Source organism: Sinocyclocheilus rhinocerous, unplaced genomic scaffold (assembly GCF_001515625.1).
Source record: "Sinocyclocheilus rhinocerous isolate Xijiao unplaced genomic scaffold, SAMN03320098_v1.1 scaffold2006, whole genome shotgun sequence".
Taxonomy (NCBI): domain Eukaryota; kingdom Metazoa; phylum Chordata; class Actinopteri; order Cypriniformes; family Cyprinidae; genus Sinocyclocheilus; species Sinocyclocheilus rhinocerous.
Window position 1 is genome coordinate 145672 of NW_015641062.1, and position 11595 is coordinate 157266.

General features: G+C 36.8%; 1 protein-coding gene across 1 annotated transcript; it reads right to left on the minus strand.

The window, feature by feature from the left end:
• Window positions 1-5987: 5987 nt before the first annotated feature.
• Window positions 5988-9147, minus strand: LOC107754564 (single-strand selective monofunctional uracil-DNA glycosylase-like). Its single transcript, XM_016571056.1, has 4 exons — window positions 9083-9147; window positions 8253-8559; window positions 6570-6787; window positions 5988-5994 (listed from the first exon to the last, which is right to left on the minus strand). The coding sequence occupies exons 1-4, from the start codon at window positions 9106-9108 to the stop codon at window positions 5988-5990; spliced, it is 558 nt and encodes a 185-aa protein (XP_016426542.1). The 5' UTR covers window positions 9109-9147.
• Between the last annotated feature and the right edge of the window lie 2448 nt (window positions 9148-11595).

Here is an 11595-nt window from a genome sequence, read left to right on the forward strand (position 1 = left end):
TATATATATATAAAAGCAGGGACACGTTTGTTTATTTTGTTTTGTAATTTAACTGGAATTAATAGATAGTCTCCGCAACTTCATTAAGCGATAGATTGAAGACTGTGCACGAGCCACAAGAGAAAGTTCCTTCACTGATAACATCGCAATGAACATTCAGCATGATTTCAAAAACAACAGATTCCAGCGCCAGATCTTAACAAGAAACGAATGTCAGCTGGATATGTTTCTTCTGCAGGTACGTCCGTGCCGCCAGATGTTTCAAAAAAGTGATGGGGACAATATTGACCCTAGTAAAAAGTGGCAGGGACATGTCCCACCCGTGAATTACGCCTATATTTTTGGAAAATGCACATTAAAATAAGGTAAGGAACTATCCTAACTTTGCACGTAAACTCTTCTATTAATCTAGTGCTGAGTATGTGAATACATGTAATCAGGATTACATAATCAGATTCCAAAAATTAAGTACTTGTAATTAGATTATATTTCATTTTAAATTAAATCAATTGTAATCAGACTACAGGTACTTTTATTGATTACATTATTTCATAATGTTATTCAAAAATTATTGATTCTCCCTAATTTTTCATTTCCGTCATTTAATTTTTTTCTTTCTAAAAGAGCCTTCTGCTTATATACAGTCAGAAAGTCTTTCAGATTTGTGCACAAAGACCAGTCACTAGTCAGGTGGCTTTACAAAAAAATATTTCATTTTTAAGTTTTATCAACATTTCAACAGTGCATCAATTACTGATCTACATTAATTTTGATTTGAATTATGACTCAGTGGGTTATTACCATTAATACTGTCTTTCAAACACACTAAAATGCACACAATTATGTTATTTCTTATTTACATGTAACGCAGAGATTCACAAAGTTTTTGTCAGTCGAACCTCTTTCACCATTATTTACTAAAAGTACCCCCTGAGATTTTAAGGTTTTAAACGTAAACTCTTCTATTAATCTAGTGCTGAGTATGTGAATACATGTAATCAGGATTACATAATCAGATTCCAAAAATTAAGTACTTGTAATTAGATTATATTTCATTTTAAATTAAATCAATTGTAATCAGACTACAGGTACTTTTATTGATTACATTATTTCATAATGTTATTCAAAAATTATTGATTCTCCCTAATTTTTCATTTCCGTCATTTAATTTTTTTCTTTCTAAAAGAGCCTTCTGCTTATATACAGTCAGAAAGTCTTTCAGATTTGTGCACAAAGACCAGTCACTAGTCAGGTGGCTTTACAAAAAAATATTTCATTTTTAAGTTTTATCAACATTTCAACAGTGCATCAATTACTGATCTACATTAATTTTGATTTGAATTATGACTCAGTGGGTTATTACCATTAATACTGTCTTTCAAACACACTAAAATGCACACAATTATGTTATTTCTTATTTACATGTAACGCAGAGATTCACAAAGTTTTTGTCAGTCGAACCTCTTTCACCATTATTTACTAAAAGTACCCCCTGAGATTTTAAGGTTTTAAGGTAAGTTAATAATTAAATAACACATTTGCATGTTCAAATTGTTTAATGGCCACATGACATGCAGGTAAACAAATAAAATATTTCACCTTTTCTGGTAAGTCTTTTGTTTTGATTGTTGTTATTTTAAAATTGTTTATTTTTATTTGACTTTTTTTAGGGTTTAATTAATAATTAGCTTTTCATTAAACTCCCGAACCCCCTGCAGTTCCTTCAAGAACCCCAGTTTGGCAAACCTTGACCTAATGCAATATTTAATGCACTTCGTGTTGTTAATAACAACGAATAACATGTATATTTTCTCTTTCTATTTTTATATCAATATGGTACAATATGAGGCTATCCTCTTTCTATTTTTATATCAATATGGTACAGTATGAGGCTATTTAAATCAGGATAACGACTTAGGTCAAAAGTAATGTTTACTACAACTACAATTCCTGGTCATGTAATTTGGAATTAGTAGCAGACTACAATTTAGTATAATCCAAGCACCCAGCACTATAATACCAAATTAGAAATAATGAATAAAATGCTGAAACTATGATAAAAGAGTAAAGAGTCTTGAATACATGTCCTTATAAATACATACATCTCTTCAAGTTACTTTTTTGGGAGTAATTTGTACCTGGCCATATCGCTAATTTCCTGGGGTGTTTGTTTACTGTCCAAGATTACAAAGCTATTTTCTCCTCTTGAAAATTCGGACTGATTGTCTGGCTCCACGTCTGTTTCAGTCATTTACAGTACAGACTTTATTGCCCTAACACGTCATACAATTTTATGTCTTTCCTTTTACATACAATTACTTGCTTCCTGTTTAGTTAAACAGATACAGACAGGGGACGTTTATTGAACAAACAAACGCCATTAATAACGCCCCCCCTTCCCCCAAACGATGGCAACCAATAATCTATGTGGCTCGTTATTATGTGTTTTACATTCCACCCCATTTTGTGCGACTTTTTATGTTGCCCATGTAAGTGTATAAAAAGAGAGTAAAATTCCATTAGCAAATGTCAATGAACAATTAACCAATAATAAAAAAATGAATAAATAATGTAGGAAACATGCTTCAAAAGACTGTGGGGAAAAAATCTGTCAATGACTTGCTGACTTGCACGAAAACCAGCCATGTATTGGACCCGGAAATAACGCCTCTATATAGATATTATATACTATAATATAGATATTTTTATCTAAAGTATAGGCCTATTATATATTATTATGTAAAGTATAATTTAATATAATATAATATAATATAATATTGTAATCTAGTTATTATAGTTGTCTGGAACGCAGCATTAGGTTAACATTTCAATAAACGAGCGTGTACTACAATTACGAGCCATTCTATAAGGTGACAAAGACAGTAATATTAAGATCAGTCGTATGTAGAGTTGGGTATCGAAAACCGGTTCCATTTTAGAACCGGTTCCAAATTTCCTAGAACCGGGTATTCGATAAGACGCGTGCATTTCGATTCTGCTTAACGATTCCTATTAAAGTTTTGTTTGAACGCCGATTCCCGTCTCCTTCTTCCCGTGACTACGAACTGTGTTACATGGGTATTCGATAAGACGCGTGCATTTCGATTCTGCTTAACAATTCCCGCGTTCGCATTTTAATGTGATTAAAAACGATTTAAGTGCAGGAACGGAAAGAACTTGCGTTTTAGGCTTACCGAGCTTTTGGGAAAGGCAGCCCAGTTCGGTGTTTGCGCGCTGTCTGAGACGAGGCTCTCTGTGTGCATAGACTGCGCACTGAACACAGCGCGAGAGTACTCATAAAGACCCGCGGCTGGCAGATCAACGTGCTACCTTATTTCTCTCCAATACACTAGGAAGTTAAATTCAATTAAATATGGAGAATGTTAACTGTGAAAAGATGATTGACAGGCCAGTTTACAGTGGCAGGATGTGTGTAAGACTATGCGACAGAGCAGACCATTAAAGATGCAATTGTATGACGTGATAGTATGTCCCAAAGCTTGCCTACTCTTCTGCTAAAGTGTGTACTTTTTCTTCACCAAAACCAACTTTAAGGGCGTAGTATAAGTAGGCACATTGGACAACAGCAACAGTTTGGAAGTTGTACTTTTTATGTGTGCTAAAAAAAAGGGGGGAGCTGTGAAAGAGGAATTGAAAAAAAAAAGTTTGAGGTAAGCAGTTTTAAGTTTTAGCGCCATGTCGCATTGATCAACACGCCATTTTATGTAGCATTTTTATTTGCTGGTCAGTAGACATGGGTCATAGCAGCAAACACACTGCGATGATCATGCTGAATTTCTGACACTGTCAGAAAATTATCGTAGGCTAGGGTGACCATACGTGCCATTTTCCCAGGACGCGTCCTGGCCAGGATTTCTATATTGCCTAAAATATCTAGGTTTTGGCTTTGTTTGCGTGTGCAGACCGATCGGTGTATGACATCAAAGTACCATACAGACGGTTATGCTTTCGAAACGCTCTCGAGGTACTTTGATGTCAAACACTGATCGGTCTGAGCCGCACTGCTTTTAAGTCGAACACACCTAATATGTACGCGTAATTGCATCGCTTTGACCGTAGATCCCACCTTCTCACACGCCATGATTGGTCCATTATGTACAATGCTTGCATGTTATTGGTCAAACTACTTTTCGATCATTACCTTCAGCAAGCATGAAAACAGGAAAACAAAGCCTAAACAAATCCTGGCCAGGACGCGTCCTGGGAAAATGGCACGTATGGTCACCCTATCGTAGGCTATCTTTGGTCGCAAGATCATGACAACGGCCGTCTTTGAACCTCTCTCACTGTACGACATAGGACCATAAAAACTGTAATTTTGCCCCAGTATTCAAGTGCGGTTCATCCATGCATATTCATCTGCTCAGTGACTATTGGAGGAACTGCACTAAATGAGTTGGCAAAAACCAGCATCACTGGATCATATACGCTGGTATTTTGGCTCATTTCAGTTGGAGTGACTGTTGGACGTCCGAAAGTGAGTTTTGATTAAGTAACTTCTGTGCTGCTTGAGCCACAAACTGTTTCAGACGGTTCAGTCCGATTTGGTGACCTGCTTCAACTAATTCACCAAAAAAGACCCGGTTCAAAAGAATGATTTGTTCACGTCAATCCATCACGCTCTTTAAGGTCATGAGACCCTAGACTTTTGTTAGTAGCTAGGATAGCAAAGTCCACTATAAAGGAGGTGTTGGTAATAGACCTCCTGATAATGCTCAGTCATGACTGAGCTTTGCCAAAACACACCTTGAAGATTCTGAGGCAGATGAGACTAAAATTGAATTATTTGGCCTCAACACCAAACGATATGTCTGGCAGAAATCCAATACAGCTCAGCATCCAAATAACAGCATTCCTCCAGTAAAGCATGGAGGCGGTGATGTCCTGTTATGGGGTGTTTCTCTGCAGCAGGCACTGAAGCACTTGTCAGGATAAGAGGAAAAATAATGGGGCAAAATACTGTCAAATTCTTGAGGAAAATCTGCTGTCCTCTGCCAGAAAGTTGTCAATGGGAAGAAGGTTTACCTTCCAACATGACAATGACCCAAAGCACACGGCAGAACTGAGCACACAGTGGTTGAAGGAGAAAAAGGTGTTCTTGCATGGCCTCATCAGAGCCCAGACTTAAACCCCACTGAAAATCTGAGGAAGGACTTGAAGACTGCAGTCCACAAGGGAATGATACTTTTTCCAACTCAGTGAATGTTTTTTTTATTTTAATTATTTTTTTCCTGACATGTTGGTGTTATATCTTTCACTTGGATGTTACAAGTTGCACTGAGTAAATACAGCTGGATAAAACAAAAACATCTTCATTCAGGGTGCAAAGCAACAAACTATCATTATTTTAAAGGTGGGGTGATTCTTTTCTATACCCACTGTACAATGCATGTTTTTCAGCTTTTTGCTAGAATCATTTTTCAACCATTTTTTTTTCTGTCGTTATTCAAATAAACCAATAAATAAAAATACTTCTCTGTGCATTCCTTTCTTCTTCATCCTCATCTCTCTCCAGTGGATCTCGACACCTCTTTATTTGTCACTCTTGTTCCCTCTCTCTCCGGTCTAATTCTGCTTTAATAACCCAAGCCCACATTTGTCATGGTACTGATGGCTCTGGTAAGCATCAGCCATTAAACAGGGACTAATGCTCATGCTCAATGTCTCTACTTACTAGTTGCCAAGGGGTCACCAGGAGGTCACCTTGTCAAGACCACCTCAAGGGTTCATCTTACGGTATATATCGGTGTAGCAGACACAATCAATACATAACAATACAGCACTGAAGATGAATATTACTAGTGTTGGCTAAGGCAAGCATCAATGTTAGCATTGCTCATACTTTCAAATGTTTCACCTAACACCTAAACCCCATTGTCACAAAACTCAAGAGGCAGAGAAAGAAGATGAACTGAAATGTGGGATTTATCGAATGGCAGGAATGCAGGTAGAGAACACTGCAGATCTCATTCTCTGTGAGGGGAGAAAGGAAGAGAAGAATTAATGGAATGGGTGTTTTGCCTGCTGCTGGGGTCTCTACACCATAAAGTAAATGCCACTGGCAAGACTCATTGAGTTCATTCATAATACAACACAGAGAAAGACAATCATTATTAGGAAGACAATAGTAAGATGCAATTAAGCTCTCAGCCCTTTTTGAATTTGTGTGCATTTGACCCACTGGCAGAAAGAGCAGGGAATAGGAAAGAGTGTTTATTTACAAAGAGCAGGTGAAAAGAGTCAGGTTCCCTGAAAATGTGTGCGAGATGCTAAAACTGAACAACTATCAAACTCTCATGCTATCAGCTACAAAGGACAGAATCAGTCCTTTCAAATCAAATAAAAAAAACCTACTCAGCTCTGCACGCCTGAATCTCGGAGAAGAACAGAGTACTGTCCCCTCTCAGAGGTTCATACAGGTATCATGAGAAAAAAAAAGGCTCTGCTCTGTGTATCCAGATCCAGTTCAGATACCTGAATTTCATCGATGGAAAGCTGATGGGGGGTGGGGGGCGTAGTATAAAAGAGGGTGAGTAGTTGTTAGATACATTTGCTCGTTTGTTGTAAAATGTTTAATATGGCGGAAGAAGTTGTGAGTTTCACCGCAGAGCTCTTGGAAAAAGCCCCAGAAACGGGCCCCGCTCACTTCACTCTGAGTGCAGTCGAGGCCTAAGATCCGTCGCTTAGGATGTTCCTCTGCTGGACGGCCAACCGCTCCAGTGATCTTCAACCAACTGCGAACTGCCTTCACCTCGCCAAACGGTACCTTGATAACGAGGAAGTAAGAGATCTGGTTGATTTTTATTTTTTTGCTCTTCTCCGTTATCCATCACTATTTTTAAACTGTTAGAAATTGTTATGAAATCTCATACGAACAGTGTAAGAATCTTTAACAAGTTACAACAGTGACAACTACAGAAACTGGTGATTTTTGGTAGAACTCACAAATGCGGATGCTGCTAATAATAAGTGCAGCCACTATTACAGAGACTCTTGTGTGCTTTACCTGCTTTTGTATTTAGAAGTGTGCTCTTTTATATGCTTGTATACAATTCACAATCAACATGCTAGGACTTTCTTCTCAGATGTTGCTGTAGACTGCAAAACAGTAATCAGGAGTGGTTGTCTGTCTGCGATTTTAAACATTCTCGACTGGGCAAAATGTTGCAGCAAAAGAGATTCGGTTTAAGATTCAAGATTCAAGCCCAGATTACTTAATTGAATTAGCCATAATTTAAAAGAAATAAAGGGAAAGTTGTTTGCTTGCATTGTGACATTTCACAAAATTAGATGAACAAGCTCCTCTCAAAAATCTTAAAGTGATAGCTTATCTAAAATGTAAAAATTCTGTCATCATTTACGCATGTCGTTCCAAACATTTTCTGCGGAACACAAAATAATATATTTTGAATAACAGTGGGATTGAAATAACATTAAACCCCAGTGACTTTGAATGTATTGACAAAAAAACAAAGACAAACTAGGAAAAATGTGAAAGTTTAGATAATTTGTTTTGGGAAAAAAAGACAAAAACACTGAGGAAGATATTATTAGTAGTAGTAGTAGTATTGATGTTGTTGTGCAAGCAACATTTAATGCTATGAATTAGTGCTGGGCGGTATACCGGTTCATACCAATACCAGTGTTTATTTTTGATATGATATGAATTTTTAAGATACCGCAATCGAAAAAAAAATGTCGCTTAAAGGGGTGGTTGACTGGTTTTTTTCTAGGCTTGATTGTGTTTATGGGGTGCAGTCTTACATGTGTTAATGCTTCGTTTGTTAAAAAACGCATTATTTTCCACATAATTTACCTTTATTCCACACCTCTCTGTCCCTTCTCCTCTGAACGCGCTGATCATTTCCTGCTTTTATGAAGCCCCTCCCTCAGAAATACACGATGGGCTCTAATTGATTAGCTGGCCCAGTGTGTTGTGATTGGCTAAACTGCCTCTAGCCTGCGTCCAGGGCTAGGCCAGGAACAGGATGAGAACCTCTGCTTTAGAACATTGATTTTGAAACTTGTGAATCTATTAGAATCGTTAGAAGATGAATTCATGAATTTAAGACATTCTGCTCCAATTTAAGACATTTTTAAGGCCTTCATTTGTGGAAGGGCGAATTAAGACCCACAGAAACCCTGTTCTTTACTGAATGTAGTCACAAGTAACATCATTACAACAAAAAATAATACTGTGAAATCATAAAAAAGAAAGAAAATCTTCTGACCCCTGTTTGTGCCATACCAAAAGGCCCTGGGTTCATGCCTAGAAAGAGAACATTCTGCCCTTCCCGACAGTATTTCTCCACATAACATCGATGTGTGTCCCAGGCGTACTCAAGCGGGTTGTACATGTATCGCACTGGTTTCCCAAACGACAGCATCCGCAACTGTGTGTTCAGTTCCAGTTCAGCCCGCAGGAACCTTGAAGCAACTGTAGAGCCATTTAACAGTTGGTCAGCCACCGGGTCAAGCAGACCGGTGAGATCTTCTCCCAGTAAATGGTCTCTCTGAGACACATCTCCATTTTCCAACCTACAAATGAAATGATTTTCATAAATGACTCAACTTAGATTGTGGCATAGCTATTGCAAAAATGAACTTGTTTGTTTTAACAAACTCATATCCATGAATGTTTGTTACAAAACTCTTTATTACGACTCTTTTATTAAAACATAAACCTTAAATGCAGTTATATTATGGGAAAGGGAATGAGGCTGCACTGGAATGCATCTGTACTACAATGCACCAGTTATTACACTACTTTGAAATATTAGTCAACTGCTGTAGACGAAAGACCTTTGAACTGCAGGCTTCATTGCGTATGCAGCATATTTATTCAAGTTCATTTTTGTAACGGTGCTTTATGAGTTTATTGCGCTATGAAAAACCTCATCAAGGAATTTACTCGAAAGATCTTGTATGAAACGTCTTTCCATGCCATTTGAACACCAATGATTCTTAGTGATACACGACTCACTACAGCGAGATACAATCATAAAACCATTTTATTACTTGCTTTCGTTAGATTTCATTTGATCACGTATTTGTGGTTTACCTCTCAACATCAGGATGTGACTGCATTTTTCCAGTGGTGTTTCCGGTAACAAAAAGCAACCAGACCGTGGGGCATACTGGGATTTTCTTCTTCTTCTGAGGTTTGATTATGGGTTGGCAAACCAGCTTCGTGGTACATTACCGCCAGCAACTGAATGGAGTGTGGAGCACCAATGCGAAATCTGTAAATATGTCATTATTTCTGATTGAATATTTCGATTCCACACATGTGGCATTACCCAGCAAACACATTTACGTTGTGGCAATGTCTATGCAACGTTCCATTTTTACAAAGGCAAAGTCGCCGTCTACGTGCTCGCAACATTGTGACAACGTAGAAATTTAGTAAGACGCGAAAGGGCGACGTTTTACTACATTTATTTATTTTTTTATGCCAGATTATAAATATTGCCTTTTTCTGCGTGTTATACCAGACACGGGATTAGTATACTTTTTAATTATTGTTTAATAAATATTGTTCATTAATATTGTTATTTTTAACTCATAATATTATAACTCAATAAGGAATTTCATAATTCTTTAATGTGTACCCTCGTGTTTTTAGCTAACGGAGTTTTGTAGTTACTTTTATATTATAGTATTTCTTTTAGTTTATCTTTGCTTTCAATTTTGACTGTAATGTTTGTGTTTCGCTGTTATATTATGTGCACTCAATAACATAATAAGTCTATAATCCAGTAAGATGCTCTATCTGACATCAATTCGCATTTTCCTTATTCCCTGTAATCCTGTGATTGTTCACATTTCCCTGCATCTTATATAAATGCCTCCACTTTCTTCCCCCATATATTAATTGCAGATTTATTAATATGCTCCTTGGCTTAGGAGGTCAATAAATCAATGTTAAAAGCCAAAACGATTCTCAACAGTAGCCACAAATCACTGCAAGCAGATCGAGAGGAAGGTTACTCACTCACTAACTCGAGGCTTGCAGCATAGCAGTGGAATTGAGCTACATGAGCTTCTCATGCAACATGGAAATCTCCAAGAATAAGACTGACTTTCATTTTTGCATTTTAGCAAATTATTTTCTATTGTGTTCCACAGCGGAAGTAAAGTCAGACAGGTTTGCTATCATACAAGAATGAGTAAATGACACTCAATTTTGGGTAAACTATCCCTTTATTTAGGACTCAAATTACAGTATGCAGACTTCAGTTATAAGTGTGTGTGCTCTTCATTATGATTAATGTACCTTTAATGTGTTCTGCACAAACGTTTATACCTTTAATAACACTATAATACCTTTAATGACATTAACAAACATTATATAATGCTTGACAGAATATTAGTTAAAATACGTTCAATATTTTCTGTCATGAATATTTATTTTATTCTTAATAGTTTTAGTAATAGTTTATAGTTATGTTTTGTTCATCAGATGATGGCTGTTTTCTCATAAGTTTTCTCGTAAATTTCTCGTATCAGTAATTGCTAATGTGTGTTTTTAATTTGTCTGAGTGATAGAGGAAGACAATGAGAGAGGAAAAGGGGTAGGGGTGAAGAGCAAAACTGAATGATTTTTGGGAGTGTTACATTCAACACAACTTCCAGGTGTCTGTTCTCACTGCCTCTGTTGCCATGGCAGCAGAGGTAGAGAGAACACACACACACACACTCACAGACACACACACACTTCTCTGTGCTTGACCTCCATCTGAACCTGCCTGAGGTCGGAGGGTGACAGCTTTGAGCACTCTCATGAGTAATGAGAGATGGAGAAAATGAGAGACGGGAGAAAAAAGAGAAAGAACAAGAGAAAAAGTGTGATCGGTGAAATGAGAATTAGCATGCAGATGGGGCAGAAGAATAACTTAATAAAATTTACAGTAAAAAAAATGGCAGCTGTGGTTGCCAGAATTTTACCGTAAAAAATACGGTAGCAACGTTTTAGGTTTTACGGCTTTAACTTAAATTTACAGTTAAATACCTTAATTTCATTAACTGATATAATGTTAATATACCAACCTATTGAAGTACTGAAATCTGTTTTGTACCTTTGTAATACACTGATAACCACCAAATGCAGGTGGTGATGAGAAAATCACATGATGAACCAAAGTCCATCACAAGCAGCTTTTAAATAATAACATATATAGAAGGTGCACAGCGTCATTCACACAAACACTAAACACCATAATGGTAACACACATGAAACTGAAATAATACAATAAACATTCATTTAACAACATTAATGTGCAACACACAACCCTAATATACAAAACTGATAAGAAAAAACTAAGAAGAAACATAGTTATTTCAACAAAAAAACATCAAATTTGAAATGTAACGCAGGGAATTCTGGGAATGTCAATTTACGGTTATTCACTGTAAATTATACAGTCTTTTTCACTTACAAAAACGGTAAACTACCGTAAAATTACATGTAATGTCAAATACAGTTTTTCACCGTATATAGTAGGGGAATTTACCGTTAACCATTTAACAGGTTTTTACTGTAGCATTTTTACAGTCTTTTACCATTAAATTCAC

Excerpts from the sequence above, each read along its gene's own strand:
- LOC107754564 (XM_016571056.1), bottom strand. The coding sequence starts at position 9,108 with ATGCAGTCACATCCTGATGTTGAGAG. Across the intron at positions 8,560-9,082 it reads TCACATCCTGATGTTGAGAG|GTTGGAAAATGGAGATGTGT; the intron begins GTAAACCACAAA and ends TTTCATTTGTAG. Across the intron at positions 6,788-8,252 it reads TTGGTATGGCACAAACAGGG|GTACCGTTTGGCGAGGTGAA; the intron begins GTCAGAAGATTT and ends CTCGTTATCAAG.